The sequence below is a fragment of the Heptranchias perlo genome, chromosome 27 (assembly GCF_035084215.1).
Source record: "Heptranchias perlo isolate sHepPer1 chromosome 27, sHepPer1.hap1, whole genome shotgun sequence".
NCBI lineage: Eukaryota > Metazoa > Chordata > Chondrichthyes > Hexanchiformes > Hexanchidae > Heptranchias > Heptranchias perlo.
The window spans coordinates 31,272,810-31,297,550 of NC_090351.1; the positions used below are offsets into that span (position 1 = coordinate 31,272,810).

At 40.6% G+C, this 24,741-nt stretch overlaps 1 protein-coding gene across 4 annotated transcripts in view; it reads left to right on the plus strand.

Moving 5' to 3' along the window:
* LOC137344524 (plasma membrane calcium-transporting ATPase 1-like) overlaps positions 1–24,741 on the plus strand; it is a 119,076-nt gene that overhangs the window by 86,458 nt on the left and 7,877 nt on the right. For 2 of the 4 annotated variants that reach the window (XM_068007560.1, XM_068007561.1), the window contains 7 exons: positions 1,868–1,955; positions 6,216–6,322; positions 10,823–11,014; positions 13,577–13,790; positions 17,231–17,442; positions 21,305–21,412; positions 21,844–22,026. In XM_068007560.1, coding sequence (XP_067863661.1) covers positions 1,868–1,955; positions 6,216–6,322; positions 10,823–11,014; positions 13,577–13,790; positions 17,231–17,442; positions 21,305–21,412; positions 21,844–22,026 — 1,104 coding nt within the window. Of the gene's footprint in view, positions 1–1,867; positions 1,956–6,215; positions 6,323–10,822; positions 11,015–13,576; positions 13,791–17,230; positions 17,443–21,304; positions 21,413–21,843; positions 22,027–22,891; positions 23,006–24,741 lie in introns of all 4 variants that reach the window. The other 2 variants (XM_068007563.1, XM_068007562.1) reach the window with 2 other exon arrangements.

Sequence of the window (24,741 nt, forward strand, 5' to 3'; positions counted from 1 at the left end):
CCATGATTATCGCTGTTCCTTTCTCACAAGACCTCATTATTTCTTCCTGTATACCCTGTCCTACAGTGTGGTTATTGTTAGGGGGCCTATAAACTACTCCCACAAGTGACTTCTTGCCTTTACTATCTCTTATCTCTACCCAAAGTGATTCTACATCTTGGTCTTTAGAACTAAGATCATTTCTCTATTATACTCATGTCATCCTTAATTAACAGAGCTACCCCTCCACCTTTTCCTAGCTTCCTGACCTTCCAAAATGTCAAGTACCCTTGAATATTCAGGTTTCAGCCTTTGTCATCTTGACCGAGGAGCAGTGCATAATCTCCAAAGAAACCATCACTAAGTTTGAGTTTTGCCATAAGTTATCTCTGTTACAGTGGTCGTGTGAGTGCCTTGTATTTCGGGGTGGGCGTGTAAGCCCAATATCTAACTACGTGATGGTGTAACGGTAGTGTCCTATTGTGATCACGACTGAATAATGCCTTTTGCACGTGCTCCTCTCTAATCTTTTTGAAGACAATGCTTAGTAAGATAAGGCCAGGTATGAATTGTTAAGTTGCTTTATTTCACAGCAAATGAATATATAAAACAAGAGTTATGATCAGACTTGCTAAGTTCAAAAAGTACAACTTGTCTTCATATAATACAAAATAACAATCACACTGCGCCTCTGGGAACAAGTGCAATATTAGCCAAATACCTGTGTGTTTTATGCACGTCGTGGATACATTTTTCTCTAAAGCTAGCAATTTCACCGCTTTTCCTGTGGCGAAGTGACAACATGACAGACCCACTTAATTTTATGGAATGGCAGGATTATTCAAGGACCAAAGAATGATAGATTACACACAGTTGGCCAAAGGTGCTCCCTTGCTCAATGCCAAAAGGAAAGCGTTCCAAATCTCTCAATATACACTTTATTTGCTGCCAGCAGCATAACGTAGCACACTTGAATGCTCAACCTCATGATGCTCTCATTTTAAGGCAGTCCACTATGTCCGCATTCTTTTGATCCAGAAAGGAAAGTTTCTGTGTGGCTCCTGGGAAATCGAGGCTATCTTCTGCAGCTGTGGCTGATAACATCTTAGCAGTTTCCATGGGCATCAGCTCAATATCACTCAGTGAGGTCCATTCATCAACCAGGGTTGTCATGGAGCCACACCATTGGTATGCTGAAGGCGTGGCTCAAAGTGCCTCGATAACCTTCGTGTGTGTCCTGAAAGCATATGTGTCCTCAAAGCATATCTAAATTTTTTTTTCCTGACATCCCTGTTGTTGGTGCTGGTCATCTTGAGACAGCAGATCAAGGCACTATGGTACAGTTATACTACAAGTTGATTTCAATGTTTAGTCGGGAACTTTTTCTCTACTACTTTGATATTTGTTGAAGGAATAAGGAAGCATGTGTGATTGCCTACCATGGCTGAGGTCTCTATCCTTGAAATGTAGGTTAACTTCCAACTACAGAGCTCTTTGCTTGTCCTTTTGATTTTGGCATAAACTTTGAGCTTCTGTTCTGTGTATTTGTGTGTAACTTCCTCATTGTATCAAGTCACGACTCTGTGTTACTTCCTCTCAAAAAAGACAATACCCTTCCAGAACGATGCCTATGTGCGCACAGCAGGAATGGGAGAAGGCTACATATCTGTTATGGTATCAAATTCTTAAATGAAACAGCATCTATGTAATAAGTAATCAGCATTTTGGTTTGTGAACACTACTTTTTGGATTCATGGGAAAAATAATCAATGTACTTTCATATACAAAGAGCAAATGTTGAATGATCTGTTAGTATTTTCTGACTTTAATCATTAACTGAGTGTTGTATCAAGATCGCAAATTTAAATTTTTTTTTTGTTTTTCTCAGGTTGAGCAAGATCGTCTCGATAAAGTCTGGCCAAAACTCCGTGTCCTTGCACGATCATCCCCAACAGATAAACACACACTAGTGAAAGGTATTCTATAGATGTTTTGTTCACTAAAACAGCTATACTGTTTCCTACTGAAATAGGTGTACCATCAGACTGGATGTGCAATCTGAAGGTTATACTCTACAAATGTTTGCTATTTTTGATTTGTGATTGAAGTTATGTGGGGTGGGAAAAAGGATAACTTTAGGCTGTTTTCAGTCTCTCTCCATGTTGCAGGTCAGAAATAGATGACATTAAGGGGGAGAATCTGAACAGTGGTACAAAACTTATCATACTTGTGAAATTGCATTTGGGAAGTTCGGTTATACTGAATAAAGCTTTGTGAAAGTTTTTTTTTGTAATGGTTTATAATTCAAATGCATAATGTGGAATGCTTATGTACTGTCCTTTAAAGGATGGTGTCAATAAGTATTACAACACACAACTATCAGCAATTACAAGAAGAAATTACACAAGAAATAGAGATACAGCAATCTGTACAAAACAAAGCACAAATAAACTAAACACAATTTAAAAGCTAGAACCTGTGCTATTGAAACTTGGAATATTTTATTTCAATGCAGAACAATGGAAAAATTCGAAGCTGTCTTCCTAATTTAGTTGAACTAATTTGGCTTGTACTAGTTTTAAAAAGGGTATTTCTGTCCGCAAAGTGCAACCATTGAGCATTTTTGTACCTAAAATAAGGACCACCAAGTTAGTGTCTCTTCTGATATATTTCGGTCTCTGCACATCAACAATACTAGCTCTGAGTGCAAAATCTAAACAGTTGATAAGTAGATTACTACTGCATTGAAAAGTAGGATGAAGAAAGTCTTTTCCGTGTAAAGTACTTCCTTTCACAGCCCATTTAAAAATGCTTGTACGATAACTGATCCTCCTCATCTTGTAGGAGAAATCCTTACTTTTAATAATTTCTTCACAGCTTACACAAGTCTGTAGCTCCACAAAAATCTACTCAAAGATCGTCCACCTCAGAATATGCTGGTGAGAAACTCCAAAGAATCAGCACTGATCCTTTTGGATGCTGATCAGGAGTAATCAGCATTTTTAAAATTCAGCATTGACTAGCTACAGTTTCTATTCTTGGAGATTGCGGCTGACGTTAGCTGAGTGCCATTGCCGAAACACCAGGTGTCAAGACGCTGTAGAGAGAAAAATTTTAATTAGTTTCCTCATACCAGGTAGTTATTTAAAATTAATTTAGTATCATAATTAAATGGGGGGGGGGAGGGAAGTCCCTTGTACTACTTGCAGTTCTTTGAAGGAGATGTCTGATTTTGTATATTGGGCTTATTTTTTTAAATCCAAGATTGTTTGAATATCAGAGAAAGATCTCTAGTACAGTAATGTCAGAATTTTTTTTAATTGACTCATCAGCCTTGCACACAAGGCACCTTGTACCCAACATCTATTATTCACAAACTGCTTACTGACTTGATTTTTCTGACTTAGAAGCTTTTCTGACTTCAAAGCAAGAAAAGACTGGAGAGCGCTTCAATCTGCAACATAATGTCTTCTCACAAATCTGTTTATTAAAATTTAATCTATAACATTCCTCTTCTCATACTGCCCAGAGGAGGAGGAAAGCACCAGCTATAATCATCAATTTCATTTGAAAATATTATCCATGCCATTGACTTAAAAATCAACAAATTCAGTATGCTTTTGCTATTTTCTGTTTTGATTTTTGCATTGAATTTTTTGAAATACTGAGTTGATTACCTCATTGGGTAATACTAGTTCAGAGTAGCTCCTGTGCTTGACGCAACGAGGGTACTTAAAATCATGTTGTGCAGTGATTTGAAATCCTTGACCAAAAGTGCTTCAATAATCTCCCCTCAGTTTTATTTCACCTCTCCCACAGATTGTGCTTGCTTTCTCTTTGCTATTGGAACAAAAACTGTTCCACTGCTCCCTCTGTGACTTAGCAAGTTAATCCACTTAATATCAGAACCATATAAAGCAGGGAAGCTCCAGCTTTGATCCCCAGTCTGTGCTGAGTTATCCTGTCTGTGCCTTGACTGGGGACACTATAATTGGCCTTTCCATCACTTGGATAGGGGTAGAAGAGTTTGCAGGATTACTGTTCTTGATTACAAGTCAGTGACCACTGCTGGAAATCCCTGTTGACCCAGCCCAGGATCACCTTAAAAAAAAAAATACTGGTCATTCAGTGGAGTGCGAGGGGACACTAGTGCCCGTAACTCTAACCCAGAACAGATGGAGAGAAAAGCTGCTCCCAAGACAACTAATGTTCATCGTGCTCAATTTTTTTTTGATGTACTGTAAGTCCCCTTTAAGGGGACACAGCCTTTGCGGGGAAAAAAATTATTACGAAGTCTTTGTTTTTGAACAGAGTGCAGTGATTATAATTCTGATGAGCTGATGGAAATGATGCACTGTATTTCTGGCTCCTCCAATGCCTCTCAGTTTCCAAACATATTTCAAGAGGACAATGCTCCTTTATGAAAAGCTACTTTGGACTTTATGAAAAGAGCACATTATGCAACATATTAGGGAGCCCTGCATGCAAGACAATATGACAGCAAGACTCAAACTGTTCATAAGGAAGAGTTTAGACATAAGAATTTAGTATAGAAAAATACCCAGTGCTCTTCATTCTAACAGTGAACCTAATTTTGGACAAAGTTTTTTCCTACTGCACACCAGAAGCAAAAATGAAACCGTTTAGCTATTGGTGGTTTTATAGTTATTTTCTTTAAAACTTGTATTGAGGTCAGCTCTTGAAGTATGATGTATTGGCAAAGTAAAAAAAAAATGGTTGATCATATCTTCAGGTTTTCATGGTTGTTCTTGACAATTCCTCTTTGTGCTTAGCAGAAGTAGCGGTTATGTATAAAATACACCACATGGATCAGAATAAGGAGGAGTTTTAAGCTTAATTACCCAGCAATGGCTACTCAAATTTTTACTAAATCCACCAAAGCTTAAATAACCAGTTGTACATGTATCAAAATAACCAGTTGTACATGTATCAATCTTGCTGTGTGACGAGCGTGATTGCATCTGGAATCCAGTAAAGTGCTGTCTTGTGGGTCTGTTGGTATGGTGAGTGCTGCTTCCCTAATGCCCAGAGAAGTTGATGGCTACACTCTTTGGAAGCAAGTTTTAATTTTTTTTGTAGGGGGCAGTAATTGACTGCCAAAGTTGTTATTTTGACTAATTTTGCTATAAAAGGTTAGGTTAGAGTGGTATAAAAATATATTTTAACAGCTTAATATTTGCAACAGCCCACCACCCCAGAAATGATGTGAGCCTTTAGGTAATATTCAGTGAGGTTTCTATTAGACTAGTCTTCGTTTAGCTCTTTGCCAAGTGGCAAAATTTCTTATGATGCCAAACCCAAGTAATTACATTGGACATTCCTTCTCTAACTCAATGGGAAGAGTAAGAATTATCAACTGAGCGAAGCTAGTGGTCAATAAGCCAAGGCTTCTTCAACAGCACCTCCCAAACCTGTGACCTCTACCACCTAGAAGGAGAAGGACAAGGGCAGCAGGTGCATGGGAACACCACCACCTGCACGTTCCCCTGCAAGTGTCACACCATCCTGACTTGGAAACATATTGCCATTCCTTCATCGTCGCTGGGTCAAAATCCTGGAACTCCCTACCTAACAGCACTGTGGGAGAACCTTCTCACGGAATGCAGCGGTTCAAGAAGGCGGCTCACCGCCACCTTCTCTAGGGCAATTAGGGATGGGCAATAAATACTGGCCGTGTCAGCGACGCCCACATCCCGTGAATGAATATATTACGAAAAAAATTTAACAATGGGATTGTTCTGAGTTTCAGAATGTGAGAACCCCAATGTGAGAAGTAGTTATAAACCTATCTGTTAAATTGAATCAAAACAAATGCTCAATCTTGAGTTTCTGATTTCCATTAAATTCTGAATTGATAAAATTGCACTGAAACTGGAAATTTCTATAAAGATGTTTCAAACCTCCATCTACCTTTTTGTACTTCTAGTATACAATTTGATGGTAATATATACAGTGTAATTGCTGAAAATGTATTAATGACAGGGATTTTGCATTACCTGTTTTGCCAGTGATGAAGACCATGAAACTGAAATGCTTTTGCTATTTATAGGTTAAAAATAAAGAAAATTGAACTGCTTCCAATACAACAACTTCTCTGCTTTCTAAAAGAATACTGATATTTTCCAATTAAGAATTTGGGAGTGTTGCGCATTGTCAAATCATCATCATAAGGCAATTCCATGAGTTCAATTGAACAACTTCTTTTGTTTAAACAGGTATTATTGACAGCACAATTGGAGAGATGCGCCAGGTGGTGGCTGTGACTGGAGATGGGACAAACGATGGTCCAGCACTGAAGAAGGCTGATGTCGGCTTTGCTATGGTACACTTTCATTTTTCTCAATATATCAAGAAATCACTAAATTACAGTTGGATCTATTCATGTAAGAAATATGTTGTCCAATTGAAGTGTCAGCTTGGTCAGAGGTAGCACTCCTGCTTCTAATTCAAAAGATTGTGGGTTCAAGCCCCACTCCAGGGACTTGAGCATATAATCTAGGTTGTTGACACTTCAATGCAGTACTGAGTGGGTGCTGCATTATCAGAGTTGCTGTCTTTTAATTGAGACACTAAGCTGAGGCCCCATTTGCCTGTTCAGGTGGACATAAGATCTCATGGCACTATTGAACAAGCAAACCATGTTCCAGATTCTATTTAGGTCCTGGTGAGAAGACTGGTAGCTCCTGCAAAGACCATGTTTTCCTTGCAATTTCACGATGTAGCACTGCCTCTCTCAGATCAGGCCATGTATCTGGTGGAAGGAAAATGTCACCTGGTGTTGGTTGAGGGATAAATATTGGTCAGGACACTGGGGAGAACTCCCCCTGCTCTTTGAAACAGTGCCATGGGATCTTTTACGACCACCTGAGAGGGTAGACGGGGCCCCTGTTTAAAGTCTCATCGGAAAGATGGATAATAGTCAACATTACATAGTGAAGACGCCAAACTAAATTTTTATAACTTGCCTTTTTAAAAGTTTCTACCTACCAATAGGGAATCGATCTGTGCTCTGTCTTACATGTTTTAAAGCCTTTATGGAAGGTTTTGTTCAAGTGTAAAAGCTATTTTTTCTAAGTGCCTTTTTAAAAGAAAAAGTGGTGTCACTGCTCTTTCTTCACCCCCACCCAATTAACAGATCATATTAGATTATTAAGCTTCCTGTTCGGTCAATTGCCGCTCCAAAGGGGGACAGTTCATTCATTGTTGGACATAGCACAAGTATGTGGAGTATTATAGTAGTGAGGAGGGTCATGTCCATTGCTTTTAGACTAAAATGTTCATCCATAGTGTGGCTGCCAATGAACCACAGAACCGTCTGGTCATGAGATCTTCCGGATGCATTTCTAAGATGCAGAGCACAGAATTTCATTCTTCACTGGCAACGCAATATGTTTGAGCAGAAGAGACTTCATAGTCATTGAATTCTGAAGAGCTGGAAAAGTGCCATGTCTGCATGATTTTACATTAAATTTTAATGTTCAGAGACAATCTCATACTCGCCTCTAAAAGCACTGAAATGTGTTGGAGGTGGCGTTTTTTTCAGATACAAAGTGCACTACCCTTGCGTTACCTCTTTCCCCCTCCTGCCAAAAAAAACTGGTCACAGATACCCTTGTTTGACCAAGGTTGCAAAATGTTAACAGCGGTGTTCGAGCACTTCCAAGTTGAATATCAAAGGAATATTGCCCTCCGAGAACACATTGAAGTTCACCTTGTGTCCAGGGTATATTGGATTAGTTATCCTTTCCCTGACATTGAGAGAGCTTCTGATTAAGTTGAATAGAATTATTTATAGGAAACTTTGAAGTAAGCTTGATATTGGTCCAGGCATTGTTGAATGCTTTCTACTTTTATATTCCTAATTTTTGGCTACTGTGCACTCCAGTGGACTGCCAAAGGTAAAGACCCCAGAGGTGCCCATTTATCTCCAGACTGTTTGTTGTGGTGCTGAAGATCTTGTTCTGTCTCAATGATGAGATGAACTGAGCATGCAGAGGATTGGTACAGAAAAAAATCGCATAAAATGGGCCATTTTTATTTTGGTGAGCTAAAGTGTTACAATTTGACAGCATTACTTGAGGGCAAATCTTTAGATTTGCCTATTGTTTCATATAATGTAATTTACATGTTTTTAATTTTAGAGTTTAAAGTAAAGCGCACCTTGAATTGGGATAAATTCCCCAGGGAAAAAAACTTTACTGATACCAATCTCGCTTGAAATTTGGATAGATCACAAATAAGAAGGATTTGATTGCCCAAAACTGTTGATACACTGCAGGGTTATATTAGACTGAATCGTCTACCCCAACTAAACTACTTACTGGCTCTGGTATAAATGGAGTTTCCGCTAATAAGATTTATTTCCCTTCCCCCAAATAGTTGATGTACTACCAACAAGTGTCATTTTTGTTTTTGGCCTCTGGCTCCTTAGAGGAGCCAAAGATTTTGTAAACTTCTATGATCTTGTGAAATAGTGGTCTGTAGAATGTATCTAATTGCGGTAGAAGTTATTTGCCCATGTACATGTGGAGGCACTTCCGGATGCTTGAATGAGCATTGCCTATACCATTTGAGAAAATGTAAACAAATAAGGAAAGCCAGCATTACAGAATGAATCTTTTGCACCTTCAAAAAAAAACCAGTGAGAAAAACATTATGCCTGATGCTAATCAGCAGGCCAATTTGACATGAAGATTATAGGAAGTAAGAAAGAACTAACTTGCATTCATATAACACATTTCGCAACCTCAGGATGTCCCGAAGCGCTTTACGACCAGTGAAGTACTGTTGAGGTCGTTGGCTGTTGTAATGTAGGAAATGCAGCTAATTTTCACACAGCAAGTTCCCACAAACAGCAATGAGATAATGACCAGATAATTTGTTACCAGTGGATCTCCTGTAGTTTTGCCCATAGCAAGTTAGGACAAAGCAAACTTCCCTCACCAATAGTGATGCCCTCTGAATAGGTATGGGGATCTGGACGGTTTGTAGAAGTGGGCAGCTGCAGGTGTGACTGTGACACACAATGTTGATGCCCAAGGAAGATGCACATGACATACATAGGAAATTTCCTATATATTAGCCTAGTAGAAATTAATTTAGCATCTCACTAATATTTTGCCAGTGGCAGAGTCGGGAATAATGTCATTCTTTCCAAACTCTGATGTAATTTTTAGTTTGAATAATGAGTTTAACTATTTGCAGCTTTGAGCTCTGCTAACGAGGTGATTCATTAGCAAGCTTTCTCTCTTCAAAATTCAACTTGTGCTTATTAGTTGGTCTAGAATTATACAACACAAGATCTTAATTAGTATAAGACAAAAGCTGAGATCGGCAACTAAATGCAGTGATAAATGTTTCTTGCTCTGTACCTGTGTTCGATAAACAGTGACACGTGGCATTACAACAGTGACTACACCACAAAAAAAAGTATTTCATTGGCTGTAAAGCGCTTTGGGACGTCCTGAGGTCGTGAAAGGTGCTACATTATTGGAAGTCTTTAAATGCAAATCGAGCGTCAAAACAGCAACTATTTTTACATGTGCTATTCCTTGGTGCATGCTTCAGAAACCCGTACCCAAGACTGACCAGTGAATCCAGTAATATCCCAGAGGACATTTTTCAGTTTCTTCAGTACTTTTTTCAGATTGGGACTGTCCATTTTACCTATCATGAAACCATGCTGCTTTTTGAAACACAAGAATATTTTCCTTATACTATATGGTGAAATATACTTTTACAAATTAAATTGCGTCCACTCCTACTCAGTCCATTTATATTACACTCCACATCTTGAGGTGATCCTCTTCCAGGCCTGTGATAATATAGCACTTGAGTCAGTGTCAGGAGCAGATGCAAGAGAGTGCCTTCTTTATCTCATTCTTCATTTTCTCTCGCTCAGGTTCTCTTGCTGACACCTGGCTGAAATGTGGTATTATGGGTGTGAATCCCTGTTGTGCTTGTTCTAAATATCTCCCAGACCACGTGATGTACTGTGCTGTGTGAACAAAACTTGTAATGTTTATTTCAGTGAAAAATCAGACTCCAGAATGGTTCTGCAGCGACGTCTATTCATCTCACCCTGCATGTGCAGTGCGCTGTAGATTTCCTGTGATTACAGCACTGATGTTGGCATTAGTGACTACCATTCCTTACTGCCAGGCTGAAACCAAGGAATTAAATATTAGTACCTACTGCCACCTACTGGTGCTATTTAGAGACCAATGGTTTCAGAAGTTTAATTCATTTCTGTTCTCATTAGAACTGAGCTGACTTTGTTAAACTGTACAGTTGTGCCTTTTTTTCTAGTATATGAGGAGTAATTTTCATACTTCACACAGGAGGTCTCACCTGCTAGAAGTGCATTTTGGAAATTAGAGCGCATGACTGGCAAGGCTTCGTGCCAGAAGAGTGAAGTCACAAAATTACTCTAATATGTGAAAGGAAAATTGAACTTAAAACTTAGCAGTTTTTTTTAAATTAACCGGTACCAATACAGGTATTGTACATATAGTTCTACCAGTAGAGAGGCTAGCTTGGGCAGGTTCCTAATTTTGCTTCAGGTCCTTTATATGGTCAAAAGAAAACCTCCACCCGTTACCAGAAATAGATTATCTGGTCATTATCACATTGCTGCTTGTGGGACCTTGCTGTGTGCAAATTCACTGCCACGTTTTCTACATTACAACAGTGACTACATGTCAAAAGCGCTTCATTGGCTGCAAAGCACTTTGGGATGTCCTGAGGTGATGAAAGCTGTTCTATAAATGCAAATCTTTCTTTTGGACAGAATCTCTGACCCATTTTTGTTTTAATCTCAAAGGGCATTGCGGGAACGGACGTGGCAAAGGAGGCTTCGGACATCATCCTGACAGACGATAACTTTACCAGTATTGTTAAGGCAGTGATGTGGGGCCGTAACGTGTATGACAGCATCTCCAAGTTTCTGCAGTTCCAGTTGACCGTAAATGTGGTTGCAGTCATTGTCGCATTTACTGGTGCTTGCATCACCCAGGTATACCTTGTGGAATTGTGCAGTGTTGAATGAGATGTACTTCACCTTCCTTTTTTAATTCTTCTGTACGGCTGATTAGCTTTGCTGTATTTGCCCCTGTATTTAAGTGGGATGTTTGATGGTGTACGCTCTCTTGCGTGTTTACTTTTTCCCTCTGTGCCTGGTTTTTATAATCAAGATGTCACCGTTTTAGCATCATTGGGTTCTCCATTGACAGTTGCTAAATGCAGCTTATTGCCTGCTAACTGTAATGTCAGTGTGGCAATCTCATTGTTTGAAGTAGTGTTGGGGGAGGATTACAAGGATCAGCAAAAAAAAACCTTTTGTAAAGTAGCAGTGATTACTAATGAGGCAGTAATGAGTAAGCAGATAAAGGACATGTAAGCCCCTCAATACCTTATTTGGGAGGAAGTCCTGGTGGTTATGTAGGAGGCAGAGTTCACAATGTTAAGGTATAAATCTTTGCATTTTTTAGATTCAGAAGATGCAGTGTTAAAAATAAAAATATTCATACGGGCCATGCACTAGGCCATGGGGTATCTGCTGGGGAGAGGGGAAATGAAATTGGTGACTGTTCTATTGCTGATCACAGTCCTGTTGGAAAGTTCACATGATGAGGTTGTCATGTGAGAACTGGGTTGGTTTTGGCTGTGATGCCCATATGGTGAAATAGTCATCTGACACTTGCTAAAGAATGGCTTCTTGGAAGATGTTAGAGGGCTGCTAATAGCTGGGGAGCTGTACCGCAACATGAGTCACTTCTTCTGGAAGGGTAAAATGAATAAATTGTAGTACAAGGTAATGTTAGTTTTTAAAATTATTTTAATTTTTTGTCCCTCATAACTAAGTCTGTTATCTACATCGTGACCATCCATCTTTTCTCCCCAATCTCATTCAACCACAAAATTCTACCCATCACATTGCAGTAAAAAAAATACCTTTTTGATACAGCTACCATGAAATTCCCCATCCAGGCTGAGCATGAGAGGAAAGGTTTTAATAATTGTGTTGCTTTAAATGTTGTGAATTTCATGCTCCTGTGCTCCTAGGAATACAAGGGCAGTGAATTTCCCTGCACAATCCTGCAACTCAGTATACAACATGCTGATGACACACGTGGATCTTCATGACCCTTCCTCGGCATATGGAGCCTGGGCCACCTGTGGGCTTAACTTTCTTTTTTGCTTAATATTCTTTTCATTTCATTATTAACCACCCTCACCTAGGTTCTTAGCCTCCACCTGGACCTGCCTTCCCCACAGCTGATCCCACTAAGCATGCCATGGACAGAACCCAACTTGAAATGACCCTGCTATCAGCCAGCTATGCTTGTAGATTGACTGCAATATCACCTGTCCCAGTGCCAGAAAATCTTGGTGGCAGAGGCTTGACCTCCCCCAGAGCATGGAAAGCTGTAACAAGCGCCTTACCAGCAAGGTGGATTGGCACAGGCACAGCTGATTTGGTATTACTGTCTGACCATGAGTTTAGGCCGGGTTGTGCCTGAGCTTCGAACCGAGTCAGATCTGATACAGGCACGGTGAGTCAAATCGGGTTGGATTCTGGCTGAGAATGGGATTGGATCAGATCTTGTCGAAGACCCAGGTTGGGTGCAGCTGTTTACATTATAAGCTTTTTTTTTTGAAGTCACTGCAAAATACTAGTAGAGAATTGCTTGTAAATTTAGCCAATGATGGCTATAATATTGACGGCCATGTTGTATACTTTTTTTGGTGGGGTGTGGTGGGTGAACTGGAAAGACCAGGGCTGCTTTGAATGTCAGTGTATATACAGAATACCAGAGCAGCAACGCTGGAAATAATAAAAGTCAGAGATTCAGAGATATCTGTCAACAGTGTATTCCAAGACCGTGAGATAAATGATGAAATTACATGCAGCAGAGGGAAATCATCAATTAGTGAGATCTGACAAATTTGACACAAAATCATACATCTACAACACATTTATGATTTATTCTATGAATGAATTGGATACTTTTTATGATTTTTTTAAGATATTGCTGACCGTGATATAGAATCTGAAGTATTTGTTTATCTCATTATGTAAATGGCACGAGTGATTGATTTATTTTTCTATATAACTGGGTAGGCAGATAATGGGTGCATTTACTTATGTAAGGGTGGAATACTGATACAGATTTATTTATGTATTCATTTTTGCTTTTTTTAATCTGAGCAGCAGGAGATCCACTTTTCTTTTAAAATTGCATTGACACAGCACTTTGATGACATGGTGTTACAAGCAGATTCCCTATGTAAGCCTCCATTTTAGTTAAGGGGTAGACCAAATACGCTCTACAGGCAGCCACAGTCAATGAGTTATAGTCAGTTATAGAGCAGAGCTGGCAGTGTACATGTCTTCTCAGTCAAAAAATGGCAGGTAATAAATTGTAAAACTGGATTGGGAATTAAAGTGACTTAGTGAATAAAATGTGGCCCTTGATGTAATTCCTTTTGCATTTGTGATACAGGAAACAAAATTTACTCAAACCACTAAAAAGGTGGTGGATTTAATTGTCTATCTTTTTTCATTCCAAACCAGGATTCTCCACTGAAAGCTGTTCAGATGCTCTGGGTAAACCTGATCATGGACACATTTGCTTCCTTGGCTCTGGCAACTGAACCACCGACGGAATCTCTTCTGCTTCGCAAGCCTTACGGCAGAAATAAGCCGCTGATCTCTCGGACAATGATGAAGAACATCCTGGGTCATGGAGTTTATCAGCTCACTATTATCTTCACGCTTCTCTTTGCAGGTCTGTGGAGCCAATAGTACATTTGGTTTCTTGTATTTAATTTCCACTACTAAACTAGAGTGAAGCAATTAACATGAAGGCTTGTATATATCCTGGGGGAAGTGTTTTTTTTTATTCACACGACAACTCTTGCATGATTAAAAAGCTGCAGTATACACAGCTTCTTATTCAGTGCTACTTTTCGATCCTGATTACTGATCTGTAAACAAAAATCAATACCTGCTTTCAAAATTTAATTTAAAATCTTCGTTAGTGCTGTCAGATGTCTGACAATGTGATAAAGTACTATACAACTGCAAGTATTTCAATTGAAGCAGTTTAATTGTATCGTTTTCTCCAACTGCTAAATACGCGCATGAACTGCCAGAACAAACGTAATGTACCAACGCACCCTCCCACAAGCACTTTGCAAAGTGTACAGCTCCAGGAAAATACTAATATATTTATATATGTAAACTCATGTGAAAATTAATTTTAATGGTCTGATTCCACTGCCGTGGAAATGACAGCCATTGTGTAAACTTATAAATTAAATAAGCCAATGTCTTTCCAGCCTTAAAAAGAAATTAGAATGACAGTTGCATCATGAGGGCACATAAAGCATACAATTACAATGCTAAAATCAGCAATCTGGGTGAGTATAGCAGCAGACTGATGGTCAGTATCAGCAACAATACTGATTCCACTGTGAACTTGTTAACCTTTCTAATCAAGTAATAGAAATGGAAAGTAAATCAAACTCACAAAGACAAGTAGGAGCCTTGGTCAGACCCCATCTGGAGTATTGCATTCAATTTTGGGCGGTGCAACACAGATTCACCAGAATGATACCAGGGCTGGAAGGGTTAAATTATGAGGACAGGTTGCATAAACTTGGTTTGTGTTCCCTTGAGTTTCGAAGGTTGAGGGATGATCTAATCGAGATATTTCAAATGATAAAGGGATTTGATAGGGTCGATGCCGAGAAACTATTTACTCTGATGGGGAATCCAGAATAAGGGGGCATAATAAAATTAATACTAGGCCATTTAATAGTGAAATCAGAAAACCTGTGTGTGAAAAAGTGCTATCATAATAGGTACAGCACAGGAGGAGGCCATTTGGCCTATCGTACCTGTGCCAGCTCTTTGACAGAGCTATCCAATTAGTCCCATTCCCCTGCTCTTTCCCCATAGCCCTGTAAATTTTTTCCCCTTCAGCTATTTATCCAACTCCCTTTTGACAGTTACTACTGAATCTGCTTCGACCACCTTTTCAGACAGTGCATTCCAGATCATTACAACTCACTGCATAAAAGTAGTCGTATAACCTTTCTGTCTACACATATTTCTGCATAGAGTAACCAGTCCTCTATTCTCTTTTGACCCACTGGTCTATTGCAAACCCCTATAATTCCTGTAGCTCCCATTTGTGCTACATACTTCCAGCCAGACTATCTCAATGGTGATCCTGCACCAATCTGTACAGTCCATCATTTCATATGGCTGTAAAAGGTATTTTTTCTCCTTTTTGATTTTTTTCTTCCAGTTTGCGTAAGATTTATTTCAAACTTTCAGGTGGTAGCCTGTCATGAACCATCTTTTTTAAAAAATCAATCCATCGTAAAAGGTATTATTCATTTTTATGTTTCACCTGAGTGTTTAAGACTGTTACGGAAGGAGGCTAAGGGAAATACTTGGAGGTATATAACGGAACTGAATGGACATCTATATAAAAATCCATTAACTCAAGGTACAACTGTGGTCACTTCAAATGTTCTCAATTGTTTCCTTAGCCAGTACTCTTTTTTTTTTCCCCCCCCGCCCCCCAAAATGAGATCAGTATGTACTTTTAAAAACAAAATTGTGTGTGTTTCAAATTATATTATTTGAAGATAAACTCCCTCTGTTTTTCTCCCCTTTTCCAGGCCATGTATCAACTGGTACTTGCTCTGAGGCCTCTACACTAGGGTCGATTAATTGACCTCTCCTGAATTTAATTCCCCCTCCCAATCCCTTAGTGAGAAAGTGCCCTTGTCTCAGTGCTTCCTACGGCCCTGGCACCACAAGATGGTGCTACAGTATGTAGTACTTCCCATGACCCTGCGTCATCATGGTGGTACACCTTGCCACTGTGTGATCTCCACAAATAAATTTACTATATCAGTACATCACAAAACCAAGTTAATTGTTCAACTGCTTAATTTTTAAAAATTAGAGGGCAAGGACAGTCAGCTATTTAAAACCCTCCTTGTCAGCAGATTCTACTGGAGGGACAGAATGAGGGGAAGGAAATGCAAACACGCCTGGCTGGCCTCACTTGAATTGAATCTTCTAATAGTTTACCTGACCGTAGCATTGACTGAGGTTGAGTCCAGTTGGTGCCACCTTCCTGATTGCAAGGCGACTTGAGTGTGGTCAACTTGGAAGGAGAAAACTACCCATATCTGTTTTAAATGTTTATAAAGTCTACGGGAAAAGTGTGTATGCTTCAATGGAAAGTGCTTTTGATTATTATATTTCCAAAGTTTTCAGCTTAATTGCTGCAGTTTACTACAACAGCTTGCATTTATATAGTGACTTTAACTTAGTGAAACGTTCCCACGTGCTTCACGGGAGTGATTATCAAACAAATTTGATAACGAGCCACGCAAGAAGATATTAGGACGGGTGACCAAAAGTTTGGTCAAAGTTAGATTTTTGAGGCAGAGAGGTTTAGAGAGGAAATTCCAGAGTTTAGGGAATAGCTGTAATGGCTGCATCTGGGGCTGACACTGCAGATTGATGTTTTGATTGTAAGGAACTTTACCGTTCTTAATATTGCAGCTGATGGCAATCTCTTTCCATCAACTACAATTGGAAATATTAACTTCTGAGCTGTTACTGGATTTACTATCTTCGTTTCTACCTGATGCTTAATTAGAAACTGGAGAAATGGGGAGGGCAATGCCGGGAGGTCGGTTATAATACCGTTCTCCCAAATGTTAAAACTGAGGCCAGAACCTGTAAACCAAGTTGCACCATGATCAAGCAAACCTTATGAACAGTTTAATATGCTCGAGTAATGGGGGGGGGGGGGGGGGTGAAATCGACAACAAGCAACTTTACTGTTGGAAAAAGAACAAAAATCGGCTTTTATTCTGTTAACTAACTCAATTGTTATTGAGGTAATCTTGTCTGTATTGATGTGGAAATGTTTTGAAGTTTCCAGTGTTGATTAGGTATAAATTTTGGTTCACCAACATGACGTTGCTTCTTTATAAATTCTTTCTAATCGTTGATAAAACTGTTGTTTTTGCACAATTCTGAAATATTTACTTCATGTTTTGGATTGCTCCTGGACTCCTCACTAATAAACCAAAACATGTAGGAAGTTCGAACGAAAGCACTGGCTGTTCACAAAATCATGGAGAAAAATGGGCATTACATTGGGAGGTGTTACTTTTCAAAATTTCTTTCCAGGTGAGAAGATTTTTGACATTGACAGTGGGAGGAATGCTCCACTCCACTCTCCTGCTACGGAACATTACACCATTGTGTTCAACACCTTCGTCATGATGCAGCTTTTCAATGAGATCAATGCTCGCAAAATCCACGGGGAGCGGAACGTGTTCGAAGCAATATTCCGAAACCCAATCTTTTGCTGTATTGTTGTGGGGACCTTTCTAATTCAGGTAGAGCATTATTCTGGGGGGTGTTTTTTTTAAAAATGGTTTTAGTTTAAGCTCTTTTACAAATCTATTCTGTGGGCAGCATGTGGAATTTTAAACAAGCAAGACTGTTGAGGAATAATAAGGCTGATAACCCCCAATCTCCTTCCACCCTATGTTTAGTTTAATCTTTTGATAATCATGTGTCAAAGTACACCGAACATAGTCCACGGGCTCGATTTTCGGACATCCGAGACAGCAGGTTCTTGGCGGGGGTGGGCTCCGAAAATCGGGGATTCCCAGGGCGGGTCCGGAGCCCGGCTCCAACCTGCCCACTTCCGGGTTCCCCAGTGACGCGCTTAGATGCACGCGCAGCCCCCGCATGCGGGACTCCCGCCAGCAATTAAAGCCGGCGGGATCCCACTTAAACCAATTAATTAGATGGTTCAGGTCGTTTGCAGACCTGATTTGTAGGATATTTTAGGAGCGGTGGGATTTTTCAACTCAACTGAGACTGTTTCCCGTACTGGGGGAAACATTCCCAGTTGAAATGGATGTGTTGCAGCCACCAGCCTGTGGCAGCTGCAAGGGTCCATTTGACAGTTGGGGGGAGGGGGGAGACCCTCACTCATTGCAGGAGGCCACTCTGTCACTTTGGACAAAATTTGGCCTGCACTACCCTCCTCCTAACAAAATTCACAAACTTGCAACCTCACCCCCGGTGTGCATACACATTTACCTACCTTGCGGACCCCCTTAAACGTCCCTTGTCCGGATGGGGGCCGCCATAGCTGCAGTCATGACCTCCTCGGAGGACGAACAGAATCACCAGCCTCGCCGTCCACCTCTGACACGTGGAGCTCCACAACACAGTGCTGTGACACATCCACCTGCACAGCAAGAGGGAGGGCAACCGCAGAGAGAGATGCATCGCAGAAGGACTACCACAGGGTCTACAGACAGAGGCTCAGCTTCCTGGACCTCTCTGAGCAGCAGTGCACACGGAGGCTCAGAGTCACTCGACATGTAGTCGTGGACACCTGCAGCATCCTTCATGCCGAGCTGCTCCCGGCTGGCCCGAGCACCATCTTCTTACCTGTCGCTGTCAAAGGCACCACCGCCCTCAACAACTTCTCCACGTCCTTCCAGGGTACCACCGGGGACATCACTGACGTGTCTCAGTTGTCTGCATAAAAGAGCCCTGCAAATACACCTACACCCACTCTGCAGTGACACAATGGGTGGCATCAGGTGTGGGTCTTCATGGTGATCCTCAGGAAAGGGCATTATTGCACAAACCAGACAAGATTTGCAAAGACGTGGCAGTAGTGGTGACAATATATGTAATGTGAGTTGATCAGAAATCAAATATAAGTTTTAAAAAAAACCATGACAAACTCTCAAACACCCTTGTGCATCCCCTTCATGCTCATGACACGTTTGCCTTACGCTTCCTACTACACATATGTGATGCATACCCTGTGGCTGCAGCACAGGTAGTGGCAGGTTGGGTGAGGCTGACCATGAAAGAGATGCATGAGAGGGTGAGTATGAGACAGAGCCATGAGACTGTATGAGGATTGGGTTGAGTGGTAGTGGTGGGATGAGTACTGGCGAGGTGAGTAAGTGCAGGTAAGATGAGGATGAGCTTTGAGTGGGTATGAGGGGTGATGTGACAGAGTAGTGTTGGCAGTGCAGATGGAGATGTGGGGTGGAGGTGGTGATGTGGCAGACGGAGTGTAGGGGAATGAGTAAGTGTACTCACTTCAGCTGACCTACTTAAGTCCTTGAAGCGCCTCCTCCACTGTATGCAGATGCGTGATATGTTGGTGCAGGTGACCTCCTCTGCCACCTCGAGTCAGGCCTTCGTGGTGGCAGAGGCAGGCCACTTCCTCCTGTCCGCCAGGGAGAAGATTCGTCGTCGTCCTCCTCACCCCATCCAGTAGGACCTGGAGTGAGGCATCATTAAACCTGGGAGCAGCCTTCCCCCTGGGCTGCTCCATGCTGTAATTTTGCCTATTTTCTGCAGCATCAGTCAGTGGAGGACTGCCCCTTTAAATAGGGCTCCTCCAGCTGACAGCCTATGATGCGGCTGCGTAGTCCGCCCGCTGCGCAGCTTTCCAGAGCGAAGCCTGGAAGCCAAGGTAAGTGCCTTCAATTAGGCTGCGATCGTGTGCGGAGCACCCCGAATTCACTGGGCGAGTTACCCACGTGCCCAATCGACCCCCCCCTGCTGCCAACCCGCCTCCCTCCTAAAATCGAGCCCCATGTGTACACCATTATATCTGCTTCACCTGAAGTTATATGCTTAACTTTCCAGTTGCATTCCCTCTGATTGCAAGGTGCTGGTCACTTTTTAGAATGAGTTAACAGAAACTGAGAAAATGTTTGATTATTGACACTCTTATATTTTATATTATTTTGTATTTAGGGAGTGGGAGATTTTAACATGTAGAATAGCAGACTCTTGAAAGAGCTGGCCTAACTGAAACTCTTACCTTCAGCATTTGCCAGCAATGGGGTCTTTTTTTCCACCCCAACAGTTTTGTAAACCATGACTTATTAAATCTAAGTTCCTGTAAACAACTACTGAAAAATTGTTCAGGCAGGGGTCTGGGCATTAAATGGTGTGTGTGTGTGTATGTAAGAGATATATCTAGCTGTCGATCTATCTATCATTAATGTTTGCCAGAGGGGAAAAAAGTGGCCGCATAAAAGAAATTAACTCAACCTTGGCCTTGAGTAATTTTGTGAGCGGTAACGTTTAACAAATGAGTTTACAGTGGGAACCTCATCTGTTTGCATTCCTGATTAGCACTCCTGGCACCCCTGCCCCACAATTTCCCATTCACTCATGTTAAAGGGGAGAAAATCATTGGGAATGCACATCATGATTCCCAGTATGTACTCCCACCAGGAGCTTGATTTAATCAAATTTACCCATTTGATTTAAATTTTAGTTGAGAAATTTGCACATTCACATTTTGCAGCTAAATGCCACTTAATAAACACTAAGCTGTGGAAGGCTTTCAAAGATTAGAATTATATAGCATTCGATGCAAACTCAAAACCAAGAGGTTTCAAAGCCTCAGGGTGCAAAGCTCAGTAATCTCCCAAGTTATACTGCCATTATTACATTAATGCGCATCCAACGCCATTTCGTATCAATGTAAAAAAGGCAGTATAACTGCACTGGAAGGGTACTGAAGACATTGCATGGCTATTGAGTTTCTGCACCATTTGTATGTGTATTTAAGATAGTGAAAGCTTGTAATTTTGTGGCTGACAAAAGTAGCAAAGCACTGATTTTTGTTCTTGTACCCTGATGTTCACTAATAGAAATGTCAAAGACTTGCTGTTTAGTTGACAAGTCTCTATTCACATACTGATTTAATTAAACTTTTTGTTGTGGCTTTGGAGTGATGGTGAGGAACTTGCTACTGGACTGAAATATCAGTGTAATGTGTTTTAACTGAAGTTTGATGTCGAATTGAAGGTGAACTTAAGTTGTTTACGTGGTAGTGAATGGAGATTTACATAACATGTTGAGCAGCATTTGGTCTTATCAGGCTTTACATCAAGTGGCCTCCATTGGACTATTCCAAAAGAAATCTAAATGCTTATCCCTTAAGGAATCGAAGAAAACCCAGATTATAAGTAGCACAGATGTGAAAGTCGTACCCATATTTTAAGTTGTTGTTTTACAACCCCCAATAAATCGCATGGGTGTAGAAATTTCAGTTTAGAGAACGGCATGAAAGTGAGACTTGCATTATCAGATTTTAGGTTCATATATTTTGGAACTAGTATGGTTTGAAAATTAATGCTTGTGTTTTAAAATGCAAGGTTCTGGTCTAACATAATGCTTGATTTTTCTTTGCTGCAGATTGTCATTGTGGAGTTTGGAGGGAAACCGTTCAGCTGCTCAGGGCTAACTCTTGATCAATGGCTGTGGTGCATTTTCATTGGGGTTGGAGAGCTTCTCTGGGGACAGGTAAGCTGCTGTGTTTACCCTCCATTGATGCACATGCACACAGCTTTAAAGTGTGGCCTGCATAATCCAGGCCAAGTGCAACAGACTTTGCCATTGTGATTTGGCTTAGTCCAATACATGATGTTTTTGTCCAAGAGGGACAGTGCCCTCCCCGATGAACTTGAATTACAAGTTAACCTGAGAAGATTTCACCGTAATAACAACTTACATTTATATATGTATTACATTATATTAATGTAGTAAAAGTCCCAAGGCTCTTCACAGGAGCGTTATCAAACAACATTGTAACAAGATGGCTTTAGTTTATTCAGTGCGCCTCAACTGATTTATGATTTGGAACATTTGCACTTTCCCTCATTCTGCATTATAATATTCAGAATTGGAATTTTATACAATATACAGATTAAAGCAAGTCAAAGTATTATCTCCAGGTAATTTCCACAATTCCAACAAGCCGCCTGAAGTTCCTGAAGGAAGCTGGCCATGGTACAACAAAGGACAACATCCCTGAAGGAGAGCTGATGGAGGATAATGACGAAATCGACCATGCAGAGATGGAACTTCGCCGGGGACAGATCCTCTGGTTCAGAGGTCTGAATAGAATCCAGACTCAGGTATGCTGACAAATTCATAGCCCACCACAGCAATGGATCGCTGACTGGAAGCTGTCGTTCAAAATTAACTAGACTACTTTGCCCCGAAAAGCTGCCAGTGCCCATTATCTTTATCTTTACCAGTGTCGTTCAGTGAACTGTTTTTTTTTGCTTTAAATAAAAGTATTTATATAAACTGTCCCTCCTCTAGGTAATGTCCACCCAAAGTTATGCCATGTGTCTAGAACCAATCTGTATTCAAGTTCTTGTTTACCTGGCCAAAAATAACCTCTACTTCAGGAATTCTACTTTTCTGTCTCTTTCCCCTCTTTTGAAATGCCTGTTACACATTTTTCATAGTTGCCTTTTTTCCTTTTCTTGTTCTATTCTTGTTGTGGAGAGCTTGATCTTGTCCAGTATAACTGGGACTCTACTTCTTCTCAATTATTTTTGTTGTGTTTTGCTTTATTTTCCTTGTCTTTCCTCCCACATTACCTCTCCTTTTACTCCCCTTACTTTGCCCCTGTTCCATTTTATTCTTACACACAATCTCTCCTTTCTCCTCCTCCCTCCCCCCCCCCCCCCCCAACCGTTCTTTCTCTCTCCTGCCCCTCCCCCTGGTTTCTCTCTTTTTTCCTCTCCCTTTTCCCCCTCCCCCGTTTTCTCTTTTTTCTCTTTTCTCCCCCCCCCCCCCCCCCCATTCTCTTTCTCTCCCGCTCCTCCTCCTCCCTCTCTCTCTCTCTCTCTCTCTCTCTCTTCTCCTCCTCCCCCCCCCCCCCCCCCATTCTCTTATTTTTTTTCTCTCTCTCTCTTCCCTCCCCTCCCCCCTCCCCCCCTGATCTTTTCAATGTGGAGCAAAGCTGTCTTATTCTCTGATTCTTTGCAGATGGGCGTAGTCAACACATTCCAGGGCGGACCTTCCTTGCAGGGAGCGCTGAGGCGGCAGCCCTCCATAGTCAGCCAGCACCACGATGTAAAAAATCTTTCTACCCCAACACATGTAGTGCTTTCTACTGGCAATACTACTCCTACTACTTCTGCTACTACTACCACTGTGGGGCGTGAGTGCCGGTTTCTTAAAAACTGCATGAAATTAATATCATCTCCGTCCATGCACTTAACTTATTACTATCCTTTTTTTCCCCTTTTAGTTTCCTGAATGTTCTCTCATTTCAGCCTTTTTGTTTTGTTTTTATTTCAAAGGTTGCTGCATCTAAACGTTTTTCTTTTTCTCGCAGGAATGAAGTTTTTCAGATAAATACTCAAAAGGTCATTTTTAAAAAAAAACATAAACTAGGGGTGCAACGATTATTGTCCGATTTTAAAAATCCAACAGTTGGACCAATATTGAAATGTTTTTTTCTGATTTTCTAGATAGATCGAATGTGCTGTAACTTTAACCAGTGCATTCATCTAAAACAAGGCAAATACATTAACATGCTTTTCTTTTTTCAGACTGTTTTATAATATACATAGCTTTGAAAGACATTTAAGCTCTTTTTTGAGGTTGAAAAGTTTGACATCAAGTGCCTGTTGAGGTTAATACCTGGAGAGAGCCTGAAATTTTGTAAACTTGTTTATATTACAAATTCCCCTTGCTACAGATGTAGTTTAAGACTTAAACACCATTCACCAGTTTGGGACCATGACCATGACTTCCTATTATAAAAGGAACAAAGGTGCAGCCATATCTATTGGCCAGTCACGCTGAGATTAGCAAGATTGATCTCCTATTTTTCTGAAGCTGAGGACCGAGTATAGTGAGGTCCTTCCACAACGCATGTCAGCTTGTAAATCAATTTAATTTTGATCCTCTGTTCTTCCCGCATCCACCTGTGATTCCAAAGTGTATTACACAGCATCAGGCTTGCAATGTTTTGCGCATATAGTGTTAAAATGAGAATTAAGTTTACTGTAATCTCTAATTTCACCAGATATTTGAAATTTCAGTCACAGACAGAACAGTTTGTTAACGGTCACCCAGTTTCATAGCAGCTCCATAGAGTTAATGTACCAAATGATGTTGGCCAGTGCTTTAAGGATTGACTTGGTACTTGCTCATAGTAAATAATAAAGTTGAGAGCTTTTTGTTCTTCTGCTTAGCATCCCTCTTGCGATCAATGAAATGGATAGCTTATATTTGAGCTTGGGGCAGAGGCAATGATGTCAGCACGACACTTTGTTAAATGCAGGGATGTCACAATACAACTTTTAACAGCTGGTAACTGAATCTTTATATTTATACATATATACTATATGTATATGTTTTATTGTAGCTTGCAGCTATATCTGGTTCCATATAGCACTAATCCCACTGTACTGTATGAAGGGCCAAGCAAATTGATGTTGGATTGGACCAATGCTGCTATGTCACCATATTATACTGGAATTGTCAAGTTGCTAATTAAACTTTTTTTTTGTTCCAGGGGGGAAAAATCTTTCCGCTGTCCTCTATTGTTCTACCATAATTGTACTTTACAATTCTCATTTTGTTGAGCCTAATGCTGTACAATATTATTGACTTGTCTTATTGTATTATGACATCCCTGTAGTGACACAATGGTGTAAGTGCACAAGAGACTTGGATTCCATTGCTCAACTTCAAATATTCTTTGCACCTCTGATAGATGAGTTTTATTGTCTATTAATCCAGCTTGAGTTCATGGTGTAAATGTTCGAGTGTAAGCCCAAGAATTTGAGGTATTTCAAATGTCGTCTCTGGTATAAATGCACAAT